We start from the raw sequence: 27347 nt of genomic DNA, 5'->3' as shown, positions 1-27347 counted from the left end.
CGACTTTCCAGCTTTTCACATACGAAAGGGCACCTAGGTAGAAACACCGATCTTCCTCAAGTCAGATGAATGGCTTCCTTGCATGAAATCTACACCCAAGCAAGGTTGCGAACCCACAGCGGTGAGGAGCGGGTAATTCGAAGTCACGAACCTTGACCACTCGACGGAAGTTCTTGTATACTTGTATAATGTAAAAGCAAAGTACAAGGCAATCCTTGCAAAACATGCGTCTGAAATCGTGCTTTCTTCGTGTGCATCTACCTATCTTGACAGCTTCAGACGTGAAGCGACGGGTTAAAATCTCAACAATCTATAATTACTTACAGCTTTTAGCAGAATGTCCTTGCGCTTTTCAGAGTGCAGATGTATCAAGGGTAATGATATTTACAATATTCAATTTTAGGGAGATACAATAAAACATTTACATTTACAATATATATATGTAAAACTAAAATCTACCTGGAAACCAGTTGAAGAAGTGTGTTATTGGAACCTGAATTATATGTCCGTAATTTATTCTGGAATTTTGTTGTCTGTCGCTGATTTTTTCCCATGCCCATTGGGACGTTTTGATTCCACCAGTTAAAATAGGGTCTGCACAAAAGAGAAAATTATTCAGTAAGTCATTCATGTTTACATAACATGAAAGTCTTCACGTGATATCAGCCAGCTAATAAATTGATAACTACTCAAAATTATTAGCAGTCTCCAAATAGGGGAACAAATAGGTTATTTTTCTGCATATGAAACGCAAAATACGTTAATTTATGATAAGCATAGAGGGTTGAAAGTTACACTGTAGTAACTAAAAAAAAACGTATCATTCAACATTCTTTTTTTATATATATAAATCAGGAGCAAACCTTTTTATCATACTTTTAATAACTTACAACTCCATAAGTGTATTTATTTTTCTTTAATATATCTGCTATGTCTTGCTTAGAATTGCCGTCACATAAAGACACGCGTTAAGAAAAAAACAAATATGATAAAGGCACTTTAGTTGCAAGTTTGAAATTTCTAAAACTATATTTTACAAGGTCCAGGTGGATGAACGCTATATACTATATAGAGCATATTTGTTTGTTTCAGAGTTGTATCGAAATTTATTTTATACTCTTCTGTGAAATATTGAAATTTATCAGTGAAATAAAATTGATATTTTCACTGTTTCAAACAGTGAAAATATCATTTTTATTTTTCACTGGTACGGAACTACATTTGAATGCGAAATGATATGATTTATAAATGATATGAAATTCCTTGCAAACTATTCTTCAGTAAAGGTAAAGATGTATAAGAATAATAAAAGGATCATAAATATTTACATTTTATCATAATAAAATGTCAAAGAAATCAGAAAACGTAATAGAACTATTTATAGTTTTTCTACAAAGACATCCTGACGTCACGACATTATCACGCTATGATGCGATGCACGCGACGTTGCGCGGGCAAACTGAATATAATTTGGTTAAAACCATTAAAAATGCATAAAAATAAATAGAAAATTTGTTTGTTTCAGTGCAAGATGGAAATATATTTCACTCGTGAACACCATAATTTACATTTTCACTCGTGGCTGCGCCACTCGTGAAAATATTGCATTATAGTATTCACTCGGTGAAATATATTTCAATCTTACACTAAAACAAACAAATATCCTCTATATATAGCATTCGTGAGAATGATGAATTATTTTTAATATGATGATATATTTCGATATCTCACTGAAAACATTTTTTTTCTATTTTATACTAATTAGTGAAATTAAATAAATTTTCTGTTTATTAAGTGCTAATAGAGTCAATCAAGAGCAGGCGGTGCTCGTCTGCAAGTGCTAGACAATATGCAAGATAAGGGTTATGGTTCTTGGCTTTTTTATTAATCTTAATTGATGACAAAAATGTATGAAGTTTCAAAGCTATAATAAGTATTCAGGAAAAGTGAACTTAAACAAAAAAAGAACAATCCAAAAATAACCGATTTTTAAGTTAAAAAAGCCGATAATTCTGCCAAAATGCAAGATATAGTCATGGTTGTTGATCTACTTACTAATCTAATGATAATAAACAAGTGTACAAATTTTTCAAAGCTACAGCTCTTATAGAATTCAAGAAACGTGGACCTAAATAAAAGGAAATTCAAATATTCTAAGTAAACAAAGGCCAAGTTCAAACAAAATGAACTCTTGGCCTAAGTTTTCACTTAATGATGCTAGACAAGCCTGCAAAGTTTCAAAGCTAGTGTTTTTATAGTATTCAAGCTAGTGTTTTTATAGTATTCAAGTAAAGTGGACGTAAACAAAATTACCAAGACACTCAAATTTTCTTAATACATAAAGGGTCATAATTCAGACAAAAAGGATTATCAGAGTTATGATTCTTTGCCTACATAGTCCCCCAATGATGATAAACAAGTGTGCAAAGTTTCAAAGCTGTAACTCATACTTTTTGAGAAAAGGTGGACCTAAACAAAAAATTCAACAACGCCGACGTTGACGATTAAGTGACGACAATACCTTGTAGATTTTTTTTTAAACATCAGACGAGCTAATACGACTAATACTTCATGATAAAAACGTTGATGTAGATTTTTGGTCATCCGGTCCGTGAAAGCAGCAAAAGAACATTTAGGTTTTAAAACTTTTAAAGCTATCGACCAATGTACAATAGTTTTGTGATACCATACACTAACTTTCCAGTTCACAGGAAGCTAGCCTGCTTTGTTTGGACAGGTTAGATTGAAAAGAATGAAAATCATGAACTTTTGAGGAATAACTTAAATGCTTAGATAAATCAAACTGCAGAAATATATCTTATCTATAGTTTTAACAGAAATGACTAAGAAATATTGAGGGGATAATAAGGAGCTGCGAAGCGCAACAGAAACTCGCAAAAACGAATAGAACACAGCTGAAAGTAACACACGAAATTTCTTCAGAAATGAAGAAAAGACTAAATTGCACACAATATGTAATGTTTTAGGTTATGCTTTGCGAATATGATCTAAGACATACAACTAAATGTGCTGCCGCCAGTAAAAGCAACCAAATGATTGTAAGTGAATGGGAAAATGAATGTGATTTCATACAGTTGACTTGATGCAAGTTCAAGCAATAGAAGTGACATTTCTACAGCATTACTGTTATCTGTCTATACTTGATTGTCTTGCTGTATATGACTCGTGCAGGATAACCGTACATTGTACGGTACCATATAGCCTGGTCGTTGTTTTTTCTTTCTGAAAAGTTATTTTTCATAAGATATGCATTCACTAGGAAAATGTTATTAGGTGTTTCGAGATAACAAAAGGTTTTCTGCTGTTATTGTGTACATCCAAAGGCAAGAACGAGAAGTGATTAAAGAACATTTTTCAATGGAAATAAAAAAAATCAGAAAAAAGTAATTGTTTCGGCACAGCGGGTATTATAAAGAACTATTTTCAGTTTTTCGCCAATTAACATAACATAAATAATGTTATTGTAATCTTAAGGTAGAAGGAGAGTCACGTAAAATGCCTGAAAATTGTGACACATCTTGTTGGGTGATACTGTTTTGTTCAGTATTGGGTCAAATCATTTCGGCGACTTTATATTAACAGTTTCTATACATAAAATGCTGAGATACTGTTTTCTGTAGAGGCATTATCAGGTTTAGATATGGTTAACCTGTTTTTGGTCAAGTAATATATATATATTCGAAGCTTCTCGCCGTTTAAATGTTCACAAAGCGCTTAAACAGGTTAGATTTTCACTGGAGGTTTTTAAATTTCAGATATTTTCCTATTTTGTGTTGCCAAACCAAGAGAAGTTATTTAGGCATTAGTATAAACTTCATAAACATACTATGCTTAAGCACTGATATGGATATAAGACCCGCTATATTTTTATATATGTGAAATGTCTGCATTGGTTATCAAGTATTTAGCTGAAGATCACTTCAAATGCAAGCTTGTGACATTAGGATTTCCTGTCTTTGCCTATATGTTTTACGCAATCAAGATACTTTGGAAGTAAATGAATTCCTTCCGAAGCCGCACGCAATTTAAAACCCGCCTTTCGGTTCAGATTGTTAAAATAGTCCAGTGGTTATTAAATGCACACGTAAAACAACGATTATATCAAAATCAAAAGAAATGCTCGGTGTTTTGAATGATTTCATATTAAAGGGGGTAATTACACAATTTCATTAAAATAAACTAGAAAACATACATATCTAAGATCTAACTCTATGTAATGGGCCGTTTTTTCCTTAAACAGAATGCATGTACAGTGAAAATTGTCATTTCTAGCAAGTTGACTCTAGAGTATTCACGTTTTAGATTTTTTTATCTGTAGTCGGATTGTCGTATATGATACAATTTTTTACACAAATATTAGAAAATAATGGTTGTGGCATGGTCATTGCACAATGGTTGTATAATTTGTGTTTTAAATAGCAGTTACTTGTGGCATTCGCCAAAACATAGCTAGTATCCGCCCCCGAATCGGTATTCCGTGCAATAAATATTGATTTTGATCAAATTTTCATTAACAAGCAAATGTCAGTTGCCGTGACTGGTGGCATTTAAAGGATTAGATAAGAATCCTTCGATCAATACCAGGAATTCATAGGTAGTTCAGTTTTATTCAGTTAAAATTACGAGATACTTAATTTAGATTATATTTTTAGTTTATGAAGCATTGATAGTAAATGTAAAACTACAGGAGCAAATGTTTACATAATAGCTTTATATGCTTCATACAATCAGCCAATTCACCACTTTTTTGCAACCGAGCGAACACTGCTTCCCTTTGACCAGCATTTTCTGCAGACAATGCATGCGTAACAAAGAAACCGTTACAATTCGGACATGTTTTTTTTTTTAAATCATATCTTCTATTTCGAAAAGTTAAGCAAAGAAGGTTTATCTAATTGGTATTTCAAGAGACTTTGCCAATCTTAATAACAAGTATCAAAATAATTAAAGTAATGTCACTCGCAGAGGTGTATCATTTGGCTTATATTCGCCTCTTTATAATTATGTAAAAATATACCTCTTATATATTTGAACTTTAAAGAAAGAAACGCATTCTCTTTCTCCGACTCGACAGTCACCAAATGAGCTCCAAGTTTTAAACATTTCTGCATCGCTGTATCTCGACTTGTCACTTTCTGCAGTGGCATATAATAACATCCACCGTCACCAGCTGTCCAGCCGTATGGACATCCTGCAAAGCTTCTGCGAAAAAAAGAGAGAATAATTTCTGTTTGTTAGTGATTGAAATAGCTGTACACTTTCTAAACCTTCTCCTTAAGACATGTGCCGTGGGAAGTTGGCAGATACTTGCTGAGAACAGGTTTGTACTGGTACAAAAACCAGAAACAACGGTAAGGTTAACTGCCCGCCGTTACATAACTGAAATACTGTTGAAAAACGGCGTTAAACCCAAAACAAACAAACAAACAAATTAATTCACCGATCAACTGTTCTTGTGCATTACAAATATATTACACAAAAAGCATTGAAAAATACCGGACAAAGTTAAGTAAAGCTTTCTGATGAGTAACACATTGCCTTTCTTCTTTAATGTCTATTAGTAGGTAAGGATCCTCTTCGACAACTTTTCTTAAGGGTGATACTATACACATTTATTTATTAGGTTCTATGTAAATGTTAAAGTGGAAGTTCTATACAACAGATAACGCCTACCGTGACATATATATGTCTCCATTTTGACGCAGTGCTCTCCGTATTCTTAAAGAAACTTCATTTCTGCTGGTGTTATCATTAAAGCCAGCATTAGCCTGAAATTGATCTGATTAAAATCATCTCCTTTTAACTGTAAATATATGCGCACATTTATGAACAGATTGGCCTGACATATAATTCTAATTTATTCGGTGACCGGCCACCTTACAATCAATTATACCATAAAACGCGAAACTGTTACTCTTTACACATCGGTCTCTTTTCACACTGAGAAATGTTTGATGACCGAAATTTTGTAGTTTTATGAAAAATGAAACACTAAATAATGCACAATGACAGCACGAAAACAGTAAAATGTAGTACCTATTAAGCGGTACAATTTGAAATACGAATGGCAAAAAGTTACGTTTGTGTCCAAAAATGAAAAGATATCAAAGAAAAGTTAATTATTTTTTCAAGTTATAATTTTACACATACCTGCGCTTCCTCACAAAATAACAGAAGCAGAAAAATATAGAGTAAATATAGAAGAACAAACTGCATTGTGAAAATTAATTCCGTATATGACCGAATAAAAGTTGTATTTAGAAATACATCTGCGTTCTAAACAAACAAAATACTTGTATATATATAAAAAAAGATATATTCCTTAAGTGTTCTTCAACAATCATGCAGTCTAATTGACCGACATTACGAATGTAAAATGCATCTCAAGAGCATGCTGTATTGTTATGCTTGATGTGTAAGTGCATATGAATGACTTAGGAAGTGCTATAAACAAGATCTCTTTGTTAGTGATGCTATTTTTATTTATGCCGCCAAAGTACTTGTTACATTTTAATATGTTCGTGTTCGTCATCACGATACTTTAAGTACGTTTAATCTTTTTATAAAGACATAATAAATCTTACATTTTTCTAACAATTGTATCACAGGTTCGAATGCAAAGTACCAACCTTTATGTCTAAACAATTGGTGCCATGACTTGCATATAACCTAGAGTCTGGAAAATGACGTTGTATTAATTTCACCGCGATTATGGCAGAAAAACGGTTATTTTCCATAAGAAATACATGTGCCGCCAGAGGGCGCTCCCCAAAGGAACTGTGGTCTCGGAACAATTTTATTTTTACGCAAAACGAAAGAAAGGAGATGTTAGTACATACAGACCTGATATCAGTCTTATATCTCATTACTTCAAAATTTTCGTAGGAAACCCGCGAACAACCTTATGTCCTTTCCGCTACCGTAACTTAGTAAAACGTATTATCGTCTGATGGCCCTTTCACGCGTCCGTAGAATCAACATTTATTGTACGAAATTAATTTTGAAAATATTTCTGAAATGTCTAGGTCTGCAGCTCTCAAATACGGAAATATCTTACATTTGAGGCATATAATGACACTTTCAGACAACATCAAAAAGGACCTTTTGAACGATTTGACGAAGTTCCAAAAATCTCCATATACCCTTTCTCCGTTATGGACCCCTATGGGATTTGTCTTTATCCCGAGTTCAAATATTTTTTTCGTAGATGAAAAGCTGACATGTCATGCTAAAGCCCAGGTATTTTCAAATCATTAGAAAGGGCTGCAAATTGACTCCCCATTAGCAAAAATATGTCCACCCGCATACATTTAGACGGGGTGACCCCGGCGCGTGACCCTGACTGTTGACCAATGCAAATGCGATTTTCGTTTTCAAGTTTAGCCTGTTTAATTTCATTTTCTCTACTTCCGGAAAAAGCTGAAGGTCGTCTGACGTCATTTTCTGTGTTGTCAAAACATACGTATGCCTGGCGAGAGTGCATAAAAATGTGCCGGTAGTCCTAAGGATATATGAAACACTGCTGAAGAAGAGTGCAAGATTAATTGAAAGCATTAAAGCTGTAAGGTGTAGTTTTGACTGCATTATGTCAATGTAAGAACAGTAACTTATACTGTGCACATAGGCATAAGAGCAGGAGGTGGGGGAGGGGAGCACCACCTTTTGAGTGTACATTTGTTTCCTTCTTATTTATAAGAATATACAGTTTTATCCTAAAAGCTCACTAGACTTCTACATTGAAACAATCATCCAAGGTACCACTTCCTACAAGGGTCTAGGACGCTAATAAAAACTCCTACTCAAAAACATCTTTTTTTCAAGGATTATTGGACATAATACAACTTAAAGCTAGAGTAACCGACCTCCATATTTTCAATGTTGTAATCATCTTAGAATTCGGGATTTGGCATGCAACCCCCTTATACAGAAAGGTTTCAATAGTGTTATTTGATCTGTGCTCGTGGGGAAAAAGGGAAACATTTTATTAAAATATGACATTTGATATATACAGAGTCATATATGTTATATTCACAGATTAAGATTATTCTTACAATTAACATTTTCCCACAGAATCATTACCATCAATATTTACTGGCCTTTACGTTTGGATAGCCGTGGCCTAGTGGTTAAGATTGGTGACTTCGGATTACTTGCATCTCACCGTTGTGGGTTTGATGGCTTGCTTGAAAATGTTTTCATGTGCGGGAATCATTAAACTGGCTTACGGAATGTCGGTGTTTCTATCTAGGTGCCTTACTGTGCGTAAAATAATGCCCGGATGGGCACCTTGTGTGTTTCTGCCATTGATAGCGGAAAAGTCACCGTATGACATAACCTTAAAACGCAACATAAAAGACTTTCAGGATTTTCGAGATTTTTACTTAAATTCAGGACTACTTCGACAAGGCAAGTGGGAATAATAATTCATATATTGTATCTATCAATTCAGATAGTAGACATACTAATAATGATAATAATATAATTGATATATTTATTTGTCTGGTTGTATAAGCAGTATTCTACTTCTTTAAGAGAGTAATATTTATGACGACTGAGGGAGTTATATATTCGTTAAGACTATGGAATGAATATTTTATTGCTTTAAAGCTACGGTTTGTCCTATTAATTTTCAATTGTTCCAATTGATTCATTTTGTTGGGGACACAATTTCATTCCAAGGATGAATGAATAAAGTCAAAAGAAATAGTATGTTAGAGTGTTTGCTAGCGTAAATAATAACATGATATGAAATAATCTTAATTGTTTCTGGAGAATGTGTCTAGATCTTTAAAAATAGTTTTGTATCGAATACCGGAACACTTTACAGAAAAAAATGTATGTGTTATCCATTATTTGGGAAAAGTACCGATTATTTATGTCGTGAACAATTAAACTGGCCATCAATTACTACCGTATGCGTTTTATACTCGAGGCTCCTGACTTAAGCTGTTGGACTACAAATAATCATATGTAGCAAAGATATATATAAAAGTTGGTTTTCTGCAATATAAATGGTATGCATCGTTCTAAATTCGAATTATATGACACCGGTTTTTCACAAGAGAAAGACTCTTGATCGGAGTTCTCAACTGTGGTAACAATATGTGTTTTAAGGTAGTACTGCATGTTTGGATCAAAATTTCTTTCTGTTTTGTAGAATTTGATTAAACCCTGATTTTTCAAAACTGTATACAATAGATTATACTCTGAAAATTGGGCAAATAAAAAACATAGGGTCGTGTGCTTGATTTTTTGCTAGACGGATTTGAAAAAATTGAAACTCGCTCAAGTTTTGATAATGGGATTATGGAGATTTTAATGACACTTCTCACAGTTGTAAATAAACATATGGTCTATAATATTGTGGAACAAAATGCATAGGACCATGTGTTTGTTATTGAGATATTTGCCCATGATTAAAGAGATCCTCACGTCATACTCTAATTATAAGACACATATTTTCAACTATTTAACGTGTCAATTGTTTTAACATCATATCCTATCTTCTATAGTAACGTTCCCGTTCACGGGTTGCCATTTATTCATTAAACGATTTTCAGTTCCGTATACCGAATCCGGGCTTTACTCTACGTTATCCGCGCCATTACTTCCGGTTTATCAAACGTGCAGAACTACCTAAATAAAAACAAAATCAAGCTACACTACGTTTTGCTAAAATACACGAGTTCGCAATTTTGCACAAATTTACTTTTTTCAAATTAATTTTGTTTCAAACAGCCTCTCATTTATGATAATTTATTCTGTCCTCCGTTTAATTTTTCTTATCTGTACTCCGGAATAAATAGAAAAATGACAAGAGTTTTACCTATGTTTCCGTAATGTATTATATTGTACTGTCAAGGGTGTTAGTGTATATTCCCTGATGCCTTCTCCGAGAGGTGATTATTTATTATAGGCAAAGGTACACCTACTTAAGATGAATGGAAGGGCCCTCAGTAACTTCTGGCCATTTTTTTTTTGTATATTCACATATAATGTATTCACATTAGCTTGTTGTATCTGTGTGAATATAATATTTATACATACATATATATAATATGTTTAAACTTTAATTAAAACGAATAAACTTCAGAAGAATGTGTGAAGATCTCAGTAGATAAGTTAACAAGGTGTCTTGCTAAAAATTTGTACGCGACGGGAGAAACTTTACAGCATCGGAAATAACGTATTTGACTACAGGCAGTTATATACTCATTACTTCGAAGTTTGTCTGAATATAAAATAACGCAGATGCTGCATAATAGAGTTTATAAATCTTCGATATGATAGTTCGTATAACACGTTTGGTAATTTTGATGTTTGACAAGACAGACATATGTTTATTAAACGTCCAAATATCAGATAGTATCCATTTACACACTTATCAACTAGCAATTTATTGCTAAGGGAATCTTCGGGTAAATATTTTAAGATGCATCAACAATAATATATGAAGCAAATTTCCTTTAAAATGTAAACTCATTTGTTTCAGTAAGATTTGCAGGTTAACATTTTATAAAAAGGGTTTCACGAGAGTAAACCTAAGTGGAAGATTTGCAATATTCAGTGTTGTGTATGATGTACATTTTTATCTCAGTTTCTTCATTTTTTCTCTATGACGTACATTTTCCATTATTTTACAAGTAAACAGAATAGACGAATTTGTGCATTATTTGCATCCTTTATTAAACAATTTAAATAATTTGTGTTTTTTACTTTATTATGTAAAGTGCTTGTATAAGATGAAAACGATCCAATGTGTAAAATACTGGACTGTCCGAAGTGCGCCATCGCTGTATATGAACAAGTATTTTACAAATTTGATCGTTTGAGGCTTATATTTACGGTGGTATGTTTAGGACATGCATTTATTTTTTTAAGATTAAATTATCTCGTGCGCACGGCATCTTATCTCGAGCGCACGACATCTTATCTCGAGCGCATGACAACTTATCTCGGGCGATCGACATCTTATCTCGTGCGCACGACATCTTATCTCGGGCGCACGACATCTTATCTCGAGCGCACGACATCTTATCTATATATATTAAGGCCCTTTGTGTGTATTTAGGTCATCAGTAAAAACATACGAACAACTAGATAATTAGGGTCCCGCCTATTCAGATGTTATTTAAACTTCCCACAAGTACAAGTTTATCACATCATTTGGGAGAGCAGTGCACATAATTGGTAATCCTATCTTCAAAATTAAAAGAACATAATTAATGATGCTTATTTCATGTTAGAATAGCAACAAATTGCAGTTCGACTGATAGTTTCAATTCGCACATTGTCAGAAAAGTTGCATGCATGAATTAAGGGGAAACGGGGAAATTCTTTGATACATAGGCGAAGCCTACATACTAAATCCTTTTTTTAGACAAGGACATAAAGTTATTCCTTTGCGTCATCAGTTTATCAGTTTGTGTATTTAAATTACTGTCCTGCAAACACGTGAAACTGTAATATGTATAAACAAAACAAAAGCTAAAACAATGGCAGTCGTATGTTTTTACTGATGATCTGAAACCACACAAAGGGTTTTCATATATATATATAGATAAGATGTCGTGCGCTCGAGATAAGATGTCGTGCGCACGAGATAAGATGTGTAGCGCTCGAGGTAAGATGTCGTGCGCTCGAGATAAGATGTCGTGCGCACGAGATAATTTAATCTTAAAAAAATAAATGCATTTTCTTGTGTTTCTTGCCTTCGTAACATATTGGGATTCTCGTGTCGCTGTTAATTGTGTTAACTCATGGACAGATCAGCTCACGCGGAAAACCCATTCTACTCGATCCTCGGAGGATGGCCAAAACGAGTACCAAGGCTCCGACTCGTAGTTTCTTCGAGTCAACCAGTTTCCGTCAAGGAATTTCGCTATCTGACTCCGAGGATTTATGCGAAGTCACCCGAAGGAAAGCCTCGAAGTGACTCGACATGAAATCCAATTAGCACAGTTCACACCTGTATTGGTTTCTTTTGTTCCCGAGTCACTTGACGGAATTCCTTCGAGTGACTCCGAGACAAATAAATAACACCTACACAAATCTAATTGGGTCTTCAAATACCTTCGATGACAGATTTCAGATGGAGCAAGATGATTGTATTTTACGTAGTAATACGCTAAAAAACAACAAAGTAATTAATGAATAATTATAATAACAAGATTTTTTGTTCACTTAAACATTTTATGACTTTTTAGTGAATACGGCAGCAATTCTTTTGCCCTTTTTATAATTCCTTCCAAATCAATTATGAAAGACCATTTTCATAATGAAAATTTATAATTTTTCCTACAAGTTTCGATAAAAAGATTGCTATTCTTTGACGGCCATTATCTTAGAGTTTATCTTGTTTTATATAGTTCTGAATTTAGTTCAATTTACATAAATCTGTTTCTGTATTTAATTTGCACGGTTAGAAACTATTTCAATATAGTATTTAACAAATCACTATTCTTTAACTTTAGTTATTTGAAAGTTTGTTTAGTTTTATATAATTCTTAAATTTAGACCAATTTATATAAAGTATTTCTTATTAAGCATAGTCAGAAAGTATTTCAATATCATACTTAACAATTAACAATTTAGCGGGTGTTATTTTAAAGTTTATCTTGTTATGAAATATGCTTAAATTAGTGCATTTTACATAACTTTATTTCTAAATTTAATTCACATCGTCAGAAATTATTTTAATATCAAAATTTAACAAATCACTTTTCTTTAATGGCGGTCATTTGAAAGTTTATTTAATTATATATGATGAATAATTTAATCCATTTTACATAAATGTGCTGCTTCATCTAATTCGTATGGTTAGAAACTATTTCAATATCAAAATTCACATATTTTAAACAGTAAAAAGAACAAGCTAATTATATAAAAATTCAATCAAGGTAAGGAAATTCTGCCTCGGAGTTTCGTGAAATCACCTTGTGTCACTCGAAATGACCGATAACTTGTTTATTACAGACTCGGAGTCGCGCGGAGAGGCCATAAAATACCGGAAATAATTATAGTGTTACCTGTATAATTTCGACTCGGAGTTCCGTCAAGTAATATCTCGAAGTGACTCGACGAAATTCCGCTAAAGTAATAAAACTATAACAATCGTACTCCGAGTCAGAATAAGGCGGTACTCGGAGGGGTTCCTCGCTTTGCAAGACTTTTCCTTCGAGGAAAAACGAAAGTGGGTTTTCCGCGTGAGCTGATCTGTATGGTGTATGCAGTTTTTGTTCACCAAGAGAGCTTGTCACGAGTGGCGGAAACAAATACGGTATTTATTTTAATTCATGGTAAGGGTAAAGTGCTTTTGTTCTCTTTATTTGGGCGTGTACAAAAAAACACTCTCTTGTCACAATTAGCAAGGGCATAGCGGACGCGGATAATGTTTCATTGAACGGGTAGTTGGAATCGGACAGTCGGAGAAAATTGACTGCTGCGGATATGTGCACTGAATGAGAAAATGGGTTATTTGTTTACCTGCCTGCAATATAATGTTATTGTAATGTATTTATTCATTGACAGTATTTGTTAGGCTGTACATGAATATGCCCGAAAATCTTCACATTTGGTACAAGAAGACTTACAGAACAGACCCTTTCACTATTTGTACGGATACAGCTACTGGTATGTCCAAACCATACTAAATAATACTGTAATGGAATTCTCCCTTACAAAATGAACGTCATGAAATTATGTGACAAATAAACATTTAGCATACAAGTAACTGCTGAACTAGAGTAATCTAACTTAATACAAGGACTGTTTTCAATATATAAAGTGTTTATATACGTCATACCTAAGTAACTTTCCTTCAAATGGACTGTTTCCTACAAAGATTCTTCATAAAAATTAGAATGTCATCATTGTTGACATTTCTCCTTGTGAGAGAGTACTCTACATTAGGATACGTAACTCTTGTCATAATTAGTACAGGAGGCAGATGGTTCTTCTAACGAATAAATTAATTACTCCCCGACACGTACAGGAAGAGATTTTTACCACATCAGACTAATCTAACAGACGTATTGGAACATTTCTGACGATGCTGCCTTGTGCCATTTACGGTATTTAAAAATGGCGGACACGGAACTTTGGACTACTTCTACCTTTTTAGGGTCCGGCTTTTCGTGAATGTATCTTTGTTATGAATGAAACTTTTAGGGATTCATATTTATGCTTAAATAACTTAAAGCCTGATGTAAGCCGGATATTTCACATCAATTCTAACATTTTACTATGTATGTACTTTTATATTGTTAGCGTAACAAATTTCGTCTACATGTATCACTACGCTTAGCATATAATGCCCCGGGCTTTTTGTCCGATATGTTATTTCATAATGTATATCATGTATAATTATGTGGCTTTTCTTTTAAGCCGTGCTTGTAGTACTCGAGCCTGAAATGTAATGCACTTTTATTGTTCTCATTGTTAATTGTTGCTTTGGGCGTATCACATTACCTAGTCTTAAGCCGGGATTTTCATTGGTCAAAGCCGTTGCCATTGGCACTCCAAAGGCTATAAATACGGGTGTCTGCGTTCAGTCGGTATCTTCTTCTCAACTGTAAAACCTTGAGAAGTAAAACTCACAGACGAGACATTTCTATTCAGAAATACATTTTCTATTAAGAAATACATAAAAAGTTCTTTAGCAAGGTAAAAGAAACACTTATTAGGCAGTCTTAACTTTATTTTAAAGAGCAGAAAGTCAAATTCATAGAATAGGCACTTTTAGCCTTACAGAACAACAACAACAACAACAATATTATGAAGTAAATACAAAACCATGAAAAAACCGAACCTTGCAGTATGCCTAGTCTGAACTACCACGTTATGGCAGAACCAAAGAGATGCATTGGTCTCCGTAATTCTACTTATATTCACATATTATAATGCTTTGTACTGATGTAGATTCTATATATAACTGCTTTGACTGAAGAAGATCCCATTGCATGGGCCCTAGGTCCTCCATTGTTAATCTATGACGATGTATTTATTTCTCCGGTGTAATATCATTTCTACGATGCCATATTGTCAACTTCTGGAACGTACTTTTGTGTTATGTTTACAAGCGTTAACACGATTATTATGATGTCGCAATATTAAAGAGCTATTTTAACCGTTCATCCGAGTTCCTGTGGTAAATTGGAAGGTATTGATGTAAACCAGAAAGGAGTACCTGTATATATGCACTTCATCTAAACTGATGGTGATGTATGTATACTGGTTATCATTATGGTCCGATATCCTGACTAGATAGGACCGAAAAGGTATCCCAAGGTATATGATATATATATTGACGCATCTACAGAGATTGTCCAATATCGACGCATCCAAAGAGGTTGTCCCAGGTATATATTTCAACGCATCTGGTGTTAATCGCAACATACACTTGTATTTGCATGCTTTATCAAGGGTAGATGTTGATGTGCAAATACCAGTTATTACTAAATAGATCGGTATCCTGATTAATAAGGATGTGCAACTACCCAGGGGGTAGGTCCTTAGAACTTGGTGTCAGAAGTGGGATACCTTTTCTTTTAAGGTATCCATGAGACGAACACATCCTGGTGGAATGGAGCGAATACCAGATGGTCAAGAATTTGGACACGAACTCCATAGAAGTTCAAGATGTATATTAACTATACCTTTTTACTTTTAGACATATGAAGAGGCATCATATGCAGATACACTAGTTTGGCAATCGAAGACCTATGCAATGGTAGTTTTTTTTTATTTGTCTGTATCATAGGACCCTTGACACAGTACTACTAATCTATTTATTCTTTTATATTTGTAAATAGCAAACATGACTGATTCCGATTCCGAAGTACAGTTCAATATTTTGAGAATGGGGACGATAACCTGATCGTACACAGAATGATGACAGTGCAAATGAAGTGGACCAAGTGGCCTACTACACTATGCCGTCAGCATCAGATACAGACGTAGATGATGAGGTACAAGATTTAACTAGACAAGGAAATAGTAGTAATGTTCCGCAGGATAACAATGTCAATAGTAACAAAGCTGGAAGTGGAGATAAAACCAGATGATGAGCAGTACATAATACACCGACAGAGTAATGTTGAAAACCGCAGAACTAGACGCAAAGTAAACTTTGACAAACATGATGACAATATTAAACGATATTGACGATACAAAAACAGTTGCACTTGACAGAAGACAGAGAAGACGTGGGACCACATCAAGGTATACAAACAACCGACAGCAATATAGTGACTCTGACGAAAGTGAAGACGACGATGGTCAGGCTTTACAGAGACCATGTAGAGTGAATCAACAACAGAAGGTAAGACGTGGCCCTAGTATCATTGAAGAAGGTAACTACAGAGGTTTCAATGATGGTTATGAACCAGATAGAGAAAAATGATGTTCTTATCCGCAGAGAAAATTCAAAGAGAACCAGGTCACATCTTCCTGTAATTAAACCTGGAAATATGATGGTACTGAAGATTGGGAAAGTTATTTTTCACATTTCTTAAATTGTGCCGACCTTGGTAATGGTCAGATGAAGAAAAAGCACTTACTTTGGCATCTTGTTTAAAGGGGTTCAGCAAGAACGTTTTATTTAGGACTGCGAACAAGAGAGCAAAGACTGTATGTAGTCTTGGTGCAGAAACTATCAGAAAGATTTGGAAGTACTAGACAGCAGACCAGATATTTAACCAAATTTGAAACTAGAAGGCGTAATCTAGGAGAAACTGTCGCATCTTACGGAGATGATTTGAGACTTTTAGCACGAAAAGCTTACCCAGACCTTGGAACAGAGGCACAAGAGTCCCTTGCCCTTCATCAGCTTTACAAGAATATAAGCCCTGATCTGAAGTATAGATGTATGGACAGAAATTGCAACACAATTGAACAAGCCGTAGAAATTGTAGAAAGATATGAATCAATCTTAGGAGTTGATGACAAAAAGAGGTCAACTGTACGTAATATTACAAACACTGGCAAGCCAAGTACTTTTTCAACAACAAAGGGGGCTAATAGCAACATTACTATAGAGGGTGAGATAATGAACCAATGCAAAACATCCTGAGTCGACTTGACAAAATGGAGACAAAGATAGAGAAGGTGGGTACGAATGAGAAAGATGACAGACGCAGGGTGACCGTTATGAACGAAGGTTTTCTGGTTGTTTCTTATGTAAGGGTATGGACCATTATGCAAGGGATTGCCCAAAACGTGGACAGAAGTCGGAAAACTTCAGACCGCTAGCTTGAGTGGCCAATGGTTAGTGGATGATGAAAGGGCCCAAATGATGTAATAAATTTGTATACAGACAAAGAAAAGAGAGTTGGACATTTGCTTGATTCGGGTATATGGGACAATGGTCTTTATACATGTTGTTCCGTGTTTGGTAAACAAATTAATATGTTGGTTGATAATGGTTCATCTGCTACGCTGCTTTCAAGACGTGTATACATGTCAATAGAGTCTGGAAAGAGGCCAGAGCTTAGTCAGATAAACAACACTATGCAAGGTGCAAATGGTCAGGGTATTGAAATTTTTGGAAAGATCAATGCAATGCTTGAGTTAGGTCAAGGAAGGTTTCAGGCATCTATTATTATATGTGATATAGTCCCAGATGGTATTCTTGGACAAGATTTTCTTCTTCGCAATGCTTCCAATATTGATTACAGGAAATCAACTAATACACAGATCAAACGCCCATTAGCTGTTGGATAGGTGGACAAGCTGAAGCACGATGCAGAGTAATAACGTACCAAGAAGTCACAATACCACCGTCATCACTTGTCAAGGCGCTAGTGGAAATAGAGAATGCCAGTACATTAGCTGATCTAGCTATTATGTGTGCATCTAAGTCTCTGGTAAACGGGAAGTCAACTATAGCTGTTGAAGGAGTTCTACAACCCCATACTGAAATCCAATTTGTTTCCTGGTAAATACGAGTGACACAGAAATTAGAATACCAAAGAATGTACCTGTTGGCATCTGTGAATCATACTATGAGACAAAGGAGTTACCCAAATATAACAACAGAAATATAAATCTAAGTGACAAAGAAAAGACAGGCCCAGACAAAATGCCGGAGTACCTTCAAGATCTTTTTGACAGAAGTAAAACAGAACTGACAGAAGAACAGGCTGAGAAACTTGCTGACTTACCGATAAGGTACCAACATATTTTTGCAAAATCATCTGATGACTTAGGAATGAACACATCTGTACAGCATAGAATTAACACAGGTTCGGCAACGCCTATACGCCAACCACCAAGACGTCAACCATTAGGCAAAAGAGAAATAGAAAAGCAAGAAGTAAATAAAATGTTAGAAAGAGGCGTTATCGAGCCTTCGACGAGTAGCTGGTCTTCTCCAATAGTCTTAGTAACAAAGAAAGATGGTTCAACACGCTTTTGTGTCGATTATAGAAAACTGAATGACGTCACCGTTAAAGATGCGTACCCTATACCCCGTGTTGATGAATGTTTAGATGCTCTTTCAGGTTCCAAGTGGTACAGTTGCATGGATTTGAATAGTGGTTTTTGGCAGGTTGGACTAGACCCTGATGATATGCACAAAACAGCATTTTCTACATGCCTTGGATTATACCAGTTTTCAGTTATGCCATTCGGATTAGCCAACTCGCCATCTACATTTGAGCGTCTGATGGAGAACGTTCTCAGAGGCCTTCACTGGGAGGAGTGTTTGGTATATATGGACGATATCATTGTTCCAGCAAAAACATTTGAAGAGGAATTAGAAGGTTGGAACATGTTTTCCACAGACTGGAAGAGGCCAATTTAAAGCTTAAACCATCAAAATGCGTGTTCTTTAGAAAAGTGTCAAGTTTCTTGGTCATGTAGTTTCAGAGAAGGTGTTGAAACAGATCCTGACAAACTTGAAGCTGTAAAGGACTGGAGTCGCCCGACAAGCAAAAAGCAAGTGAGAAGTTTTCTCGGTTTATGCTCATATTATAGACGTTTTGTTCATGACTTTGCTTCAATTGCCAGACCTTTGCACAAACTCTGTGAAAAAATGTAAAGTACCAATGGTCAGATGAGGCTGAAGAAGCATTTAGAAGACTGAAAGCAGCACTTACAACTTCTCCTGTATTAGCATATCCAAAACTTGGACAACCATTTATTTTAGACACTGATTCTAGTGAATTTGCATCAGGAGCCGTGCTGTCACAAGAGTATGATGGGACCGAGCGAGTAATAGCATATATGAGCAAAAGTCTGAATGTTCATGAAAGGGCATATTGCGTAACAAGAAAGGAATTGCTGGCAGTTGTTGTAGCACTCAAGAAATTTCATACATACCTTTACGGTCGAAGGTTCTCTTGCGTACTGACAATTCGGCTGTAAGCTGGATGAAAAACCTGAAGACACCTACAGGACAAATGGCAAGATGGATTCAAGAGCTAGGTGTTTATGACCTTACAATAGTTCACCGGAAGGGAAAGAAACATTCAAACGCCGATGCTCTATCGAGGGTACCATGCAAGGTGTGTCATAAGTATGCTGCTAAACCAAAGACATTAAAGAAATTGAAGAGCTCGAGCAATGCTCAAATGACTCAGATTTCCATGCTTTGGCCCAGCAATCATCTGAGGGTAGTCACTAGATCACAGACAGAAAACAAAACATATGCCAGAATTGTTAGATGGGTGGGATTCTCAAACACTACGACAGGAACAGATCAATGATGACGACATTGGTCCAATCTACAACTTAATAGAGAGTCAACAAGACAAGCCTGCCTGGCGGGACATATCAGACGCTTCACCACATACGAAAATATTATGGGCGCAATGGAACAGACTTTCATCAATGCAGGTATGTTATACCGTACAATAGAAACTGCTCAGAGGAAATCTATACAGCTGATAGTACCTGAAAAGTATAGAAATGAAGTCATTACACTCAACCATGACATACCTACTGCAGCTCATTTAGGACAAAAGCCTACACTGAAGAGAGTACAACAAGACTTCTTTTGGCCAGAAATGAAAACCGACGTTCAAAACTATTGTCAACGCTGTGACATATGTAGTGCAAGAAAACCAAGCAGAGCATCAAACAAGGCTCCTCTCGGTAAGCGCATCACAGGTGGTCCAATGGAAAAGGTGTCAATGGACATACTGGGTTTCCCTTTGTAATATCAGAGAAAGGAAACAGGTATGTCTTGGTGATGTGTGATGAATTCACAAAATGGACAGAGGCCGTAGCCCTACCAGATCAAGAAGCTCTTACAGTAGCAAAAGCGTTTGTTAACGAATTCATATGCAGGTTTTGGAACACCGTTACAACTTCATACAGACCAAGGCAGGAACTTTGAGTCCAACCTATTTAAACAGATGTGTGACCTGTTTAAACTTCATAAGACAAGAACTACAGCTTCAGACCGCAAGCCAATGGTACAGTCGAACGGTTCAATAGAACTCTTACAACTATGTTGGCAGCATACTGCCAGTCGAACCAAAAGCTAGTGACGTTCATCTTCCACAGGGGATGATGGCTTACCGAGCTACTGAGCATTCTACTACAAATATTTCACCAAATATAATATGATGGTACTGGGACGCAATGTCATTTTACCCGGCCAAGCTGTTATTGGGAGACCAGATATGGAAAAGATAGATGAATTAGATAGCAATGAGTATGTATCTGATCTACAGGACACACTTCGTGATTGTCACAACATAGCAAGAAGAAAACTTAAAAAACAAGCAAAATACAGGAAGAAATACTATGATTCCAAAGCCAAATCTAGGAGACTAGAAGAAAACCAGCCTGTCTGGTTGCATGATACAACTAGAAGCAGGTGTGTGTAACAAACTTACAAACAATTGGAAAGGTCCGTATCTAGTGGTGAGACGACTTGATGATTTGACGTACCTGATTCGCACTTCAACTAAAATGGTACCGAAGGCGGTACACATTGACAGACTTCTTCCCTACCGAGGCACAAATCTACCACGGTGGATTCGAGACTTGAAACAGATTACTTGAACAGACATGAGGCAGAAGACAAAATGATGATATTTACTGTTGCAAGCTTTAGTTGCCTTATATTTTTCTTATATATATGCTCTAAATGATATGGTTTTAACTCGCCTATGTTTCATACGCTTGGTAGCGTACGGTGATTTAAAGGCTGATGTTGGATTCGCCTTTGTGTTTCATATATTTGGAATATATGAGTAACAGAGCCCAGGGTGGGTTCTGTGTCATTTATGTATATTGGAAATATACATGTGTTAGTCTTACTTGTTGCGCAAAAGTAAGACTGTTAATTACCTCACGGTTGTGATAGGTTGGGTAGATGAGGTAACCAATAAAACTCTTAGATGATATATACAAGTCTTAACATCATTAGTTATCGCAGCGGAAATACTTTCGACGTTTATAGGCGACGCGTATTTTTCGTTTCCTGCGAAACTGCTTCGGTAGCACACTTCAGTCAATAAACGTTCAGCGAATCCATAACAATAATACCAATCTTAACCATTTGGATGACAGAGTCAGTGACCATAAAGGCCTATGCAATGTGGATCCTTTAATGAGTAAAGGATGGCCCAAGTAACAAAGTTCTTTTACCACTATATTTTCAGTATGGTACTCAACTGCTGGTCGTGTGGCCTAGGGGTTTTCCCAAAAAAGGACCGCTTGAGGAACCACTTTATGAGTAAGCCTCATCGCTTTTTGGAGGTCGTCTGTGCGTGGTGCTCTGCCAGAATTAGAAGACCCATAGATCTGCGTGCACACATTGTCTCCAAGCATCGAGCTGTGGCGAAAGAGCATGGAAATGACTTTCCATCAGTTGGAGAAGCGTTCTACGCAGCGGTTGAACCTAGGGCCTTCCGGACATGTATGAAAGGAGTCCCTGTCGAGTCTCCCAAACGTCCTGATCATGAAGGAGCAGCATTTGAAGGGTAACGCTCGAACACCTGACGAGTGGCAGCGAGGTTGGGAGAGCATGGTCCCCACTCTACAGTAAGATACAGCACCACTGAAGTCAGTAAGCCAGAGGCTGGATCTTACTCTCCAACAAAGCCTGAGATTTGGACGGTCCAGTCAGTGGAAATTGGAGGCTTCGTTTCCAAGGTAGTTGCATATGGTGGAAGTGGGCTGCATCATCGTCTTACCCTGGAAAGTGCGGAGCAAAGGTGCCGGGACAGACTGATGAGAGTTATGGGAGCGATCAGGGAGATACCAAACCTCCAGCCCAAGCAGTGGTCGACATCTGAAGTAACACCGGAAGTGGGCAAGATCCTCAAGGCGGTTGGACTCGATGGGATGACGGTGATAAAAACTGAGGTCAACCGTTGGAAGCCGGCAGACTTGAGCTCCAGCCCACCTAGAAAAAGGCTAGCGTTTTTCACCTGCATTATCCTTCACATCACCAATGCTGTCTATGCCGACTCTTCTTTCTCCTTTGCATGAGCCGGACCTGGACTACAGTTTCAGTGAGTCTCCTGATGCCACCACTACGACCTCTACAGCAACCAACACTTCATCCATCACTACATCTAGTACTTTAACTACTGCTCTCACAGGAACAACTGCCACGGGTACAACAATGTCTTCTTCATCAGCTGCGTCCACATCATCGTCTGGTACCACACAGTCATCTTCTTGTGTAACGTCTTCTGTGTGTTCATCCGTCCCCTTTCTTCAAGCACTTCAACCACTGCTCTCTCAGGATCGACTTCTTCAAGTATGACGATGTCTTCTCCATCAACTACATCCTCATCATCCTCTGGAACCACTCAGTCATCTTATTGTACAACGTCTCCTTCTGTCTGTTCATCCATATCTGCCGTCTTCTCAACTTCTGGTACTACTGGGCTACTGACCACAGCTACTTCTACAGTTACTACTACAACAACCGTGTGCTCTTCTTCATCTGGAACAACACCCCGTACTTCATCAGTTAGACAGAAGTCTGTAACTTCCACTGTTTCATCATCATCTGTTTCTGGCAAGAAGACCGAAGTCATTTCTTCCATGGACAGCGCTTCAGGACTTTTCCTTCCTACTGTCTCTCTGCCAAGATTATCTTCCTCAGTTTTCCTACCAAATGATGTGACGAAGGAACCAGAAATTTATACTGCCACTCCTACTACCACAGATTCCGACGGTGAGATACCTACTGCTGAGTTAGCATCTCTGCTTCTTCTTTCTGGTGAGATGCCGCTTTTCCCTCCTGCCCGACGTGACTGGGACACTGCACCATCCATCGACTTACCAATACCAGGACCAATAAGAACTTGGCCACCTGCCGACTGGAGAACCCTCTCACCCGACAACCGCCTTCTTATGTGGCAGACAGTTTCTACATCATTAGCTGTTCAATGGGACATGCCTTTAGACCGAAGCTTCATCATGGATGCCTTCCAGTTTCTCGCCCTTCCAGGAACGAAGGAGTCTGATCTTACTTCAGTTGAATCCCGTCTTCGTCATGCGAACTTCTCCATTGTAAGGAAAATTTCTCAGAAGAAACCCGTCACTGGATCCATTTCTCTTATCGCTATCTACGAGTCCGGATATCCAAACAGTTTCAGTGCACAGCCAGGACCTTATCGCGACTTCCTTGCCAGCTTGAGCCATATTCCAGTTCGAATATGAACATTTCAGCCTGAAATAAAAGTTTTAAAGGCGACGTAATTTATTACGTAGTTACATTATCAAGTTTATTAGGGACTTTGTCAGATACAGGAGATCTAATTCTTTAAGGTGGGGAGCGTGTAAGGAATTCTCCCTTACAAAATGAACGTCATGAAATTATGTGACAAATAAACATTTAGCATACAAGTAACTGCTGAACTAGAGTAATCTAACTTAATACAGGACTGTTTTCAATATATAAAGTGTTTATATACGTCATACCTAAGTAAATTTCCTTCAAATGGACTGTTTCCTACAAAGATTCTTCATAAAAATTAGAATGTCATCATTGTTGACATTTCTCCTTGTGAGAGAGTACTCTACATTAGGATACGTAACTCTTGTCATAATTAGTACAGGAGGCAGATGGTTCTTCTAACGAATAAATTTAATTACTCCCGACACGTACAGGAAGAGATTTTTACCACATCAGACTATCTACAGACGTATTGGAACATTTCTGACGATGCTGCCTTGTGCCATTTACGGTATTTAAAAATGGCGGACACGGAACTTTGGACTACTTCTACCTTTTTAGGGTCCGGCTTTTCGTGAATGTATCTTTGTTATGAATGAAACTTTTAGGGATTCATATTTATGCTTAAATAACTTAAAGCCTGATGTAAGCCGGATATTTCACATCAATTCTAACATTTTACTATGTATGTACTATATATTGTTAGCGTAACAAATTTCGTCTACATGTATCACTACGCTTAGCATATAATGCTCCGGCTTTTTGTCGATATGTTATTTCATAATGTATATCATGTATAATTATGTGGCTTTTCTTTTAAGCCGTGCTTGAAATACTCGAGCCTGAAATGTAATGCACTTTTATTGCTCTCATTGTTAATTGTTGCTTTGGGCGTATCACATTACCTAGTCTTAAGCCGGGATTTTCATTGGTCAAAGCCGTTGCCATTGGCACTCCAAAGGCTATAAATACGGGTGTCTGCGTTCAGTCGGTTATCTTCTTCTCAACTGTAAAACCTTGAGAAGTAAAACTCACAGACGAGACATTTCTATTCAGAAATACATTTTCTATTAAGAAATACATAAAAAGCTCTTTAGCAAGGTAAAAGAAACACTTATTAGGCAGTCTTAACTTTATTTTAAAGAGCAGAAAGTCAAATTCATAGAATAGGCACTTTTAGCCTTACAGAACAACAACAACAACAACAATATTATGAAGTAAATACAAAACCATGTAAAACCGAACCTTGCAGTATGCCTAGTCTGAACTACCACGTTATGGCAGAACCAAAGAGATGCATTGGTCTCCGTAATTCTACTTATATTCACATATTATAATGCTTTGTACTGATGTAGATTCTATATATAACTGCTTTGACTGAAGAAGATCCCATTGCATAGGCCTAGGTCCTCCATTGTTAATCTATGACGATGTATTTATTTCTCCGGTGTAAAAACATTTTTACGATGCCCTATTGTCAACTTCTGGAACGTACTTTTGTGTTATGTTTACAAGCGTTACACGATTATTATGATGTCGCAATATTAAAGAGCTATTTTTAACCGTTCATCCGAGTTCCTGTGGTAAATTGGAAGGTATTGATGTAAACCAGAAAGGAGTACCTGTATATATGCACTTCATCTAAACTGATGGTGATGTATGTATACTGGTTATCATTATGGTCCGATATCCTGACTAGATAGGACCGAAAAGGTATTCCCAAGGTATATGATATATATATTGACGCATCTACAGAGATTGTCCAATATCGACGCATCCAAAGAGGTTGTCCCAGGTATATATTTCAACGCATCTGGTGTTAATCGCAACATACACTTGTATTTGCATGCTTTATCAAGGGTAGATGTTGATGTGCAAATACCAGTTATTACTAAATAGATCGGTATCCTGATTAATAAGGATGTGCAACTACCCAGGGGGTAGGTCCTTACAATACTATTTGTTTCTGTTCATATACGGCGCACAGCGAGGCGGAAGCTAAAAACTAAGGAAAACTTGGTTTCAATCTGAATTTTATTTGTACACCCGAAACTTCTCTTACTGAATTTATTATCGCAATGAGTGACAGTATCTAGGGCACACTAAGGGGAAATATATTTAAAGTAGTCCCAACTGGAGTACTGTAAGAATATATTTGATATTTGAATTAAGCCAGTTGGACTGGCCATTGTAACGTAACACAACACGAGTCTGAACCTTTTTGATGTTTATTTACACAGTAGAATATTTCGTACATAACTTTCATAATTCATTTTGTAACTTCTTAAGTCTGATCTTAACAAGTGTCATATCTAAAGCCTAACTTAATCTTAATATCTACCAGACCCATTTCCTAGGTCTCAGGCCGGACAACCGGCCTAAACCTGGTCTCTCTTCGACCCTTCGACCCTTTTCTGACCATCCGAGATATCTAAAACAGCAATATATAGCAATTCTGTAGCGTCAGTTATATGCACTGTCTGACAATTTGACGTATAAAACGTGTTGGTTTGATATAATAAACTATTACATAAATGCATCATTTATCAACTTGACAGATGTGTAGCTGGTGTACTGTCTAACCTTATATAACAATTTAAAACAAATAAAATAATCCTTGATTATTTTACACTCGTATATCGCTTATATCGGTCTTTCGCTCCGCGACATTTGTTTACTTCCGGTTGATCCGGTGTCACTGTACGTTTTATGTAACGTCATTTTCGATTGGATAGTAGCTATCTCCACGTACGTCACGTACCGTTCACGTACCGTTGTCGTATGCGGAGCTGTGCTAAAACTATAAAAGGCCCGTTTTTCGGCTCCTCATTTGTCAATCTTTCCTCCACCCTGAAGACAGTAACCCCTATGTTAAATGCATAAAAATTGGCTCCACAAATATCAATTTATCCTGACATAAGCATACTGTATAAGAGTCATAGAACAGTAACTTCTGGAGATATGTGGAATTTATGAATACTCTGTAAACTACTGAATAAATTATACTGGAACTGCTAGAACTTTATATCTGAATAAAAGATGTGTGACTGAACACTGATTTTGCCTCTTTGCTAGAGATTTAGGTACAATGTCATCACTCTTTGTCCGAACCCAACTCAACAACTGTTCCCGGTCCTAGGCAGGAGTGCCGGTGTAATGAAGTATTTTGACCCCCATAGAATAACGACCCCCCGGTCATTATTTTATAGAAAATGTGACTCCTTTCCTGTAAAATATTGACTCCCCTTATAAAATACTGACTCCCTTTGAAAACTCTATAGAATAACGACCCCCCGGTCATTATTCTATAGAAAAACTGACCCCTCCAAGTAAAATACTGACTTCCTAAAGATGACACCCTTCGAATCTCATAGAATAACGACCCCGGTTATTATTCTATAGAAAAAGTGACTCCTTCCATGTAAAATACTCACTGCCGAAATTACTACATTTGAACTCTCATACAATATCGATTCCCGGACATTATTTTATTTAAAAAAAGTTACTATTTCCGTGTAAAACACCAGCTCCTAAAATGACTTAGACGATAATATCTATTAAAAAGTGATCCCCACCAAACCTAACGGACAATTTTACTAGATCTACAACTCTAATACCCTCCATTGCCAATAGTTAACATTTTGATTGTACTACTACTACTGGTGCCGCTACTTCTATT

At 36.6% G+C, this 27347-nt stretch overlaps 2 protein-coding genes across 4 annotated transcripts in view; one reads left to right on the top strand and one right to left on the bottom strand.

Annotated features, from left to right (window-relative positions):
* The window catches only part of LOC123564652 (neurotrypsin-like), a 36575-nt gene extending 30249 nt beyond the window's left edge, over positions 1-6326 (bottom strand). Inside the window, exons 1-4 of the mRNA XM_045358389.2 lie at positions 6172-6326; positions 5695-5789; positions 5039-5223; positions 460-594 (exon numbers count right to left, since the gene is read on the bottom strand). Of these exons, the coding sequence (XP_045214324.2) occupies positions 460-594; positions 5039-5223; positions 5695-5789; positions 6172-6237 (481 nt within the window). The 5' untranslated portion in view covers positions 6238-6326. The remainder of the gene's footprint in view (positions 1-459; positions 595-5038; positions 5224-5694; positions 5790-6171) is intronic.
* The window catches only part of LOC123564663 (zinc finger protein OZF-like), a 229379-nt gene that overhangs the window by 165310 nt on the left and 36722 nt on the right, over positions 1-27347 (top strand). The window lies entirely within an intron of this gene.

The sequence above is a fragment of the Mercenaria mercenaria genome, chromosome 2, assembly GCF_021730395.1.
Source record: "Mercenaria mercenaria strain notata chromosome 2, MADL_Memer_1, whole genome shotgun sequence".
In the NCBI taxonomy this organism is placed as follows: domain Eukaryota; kingdom Metazoa; phylum Mollusca; class Bivalvia; order Venerida; family Veneridae; genus Mercenaria; species Mercenaria mercenaria.
Note: the sequence above shows the minus strand (reverse complement) of the source record. Positions and strands in the feature narration are given on the sequence as shown.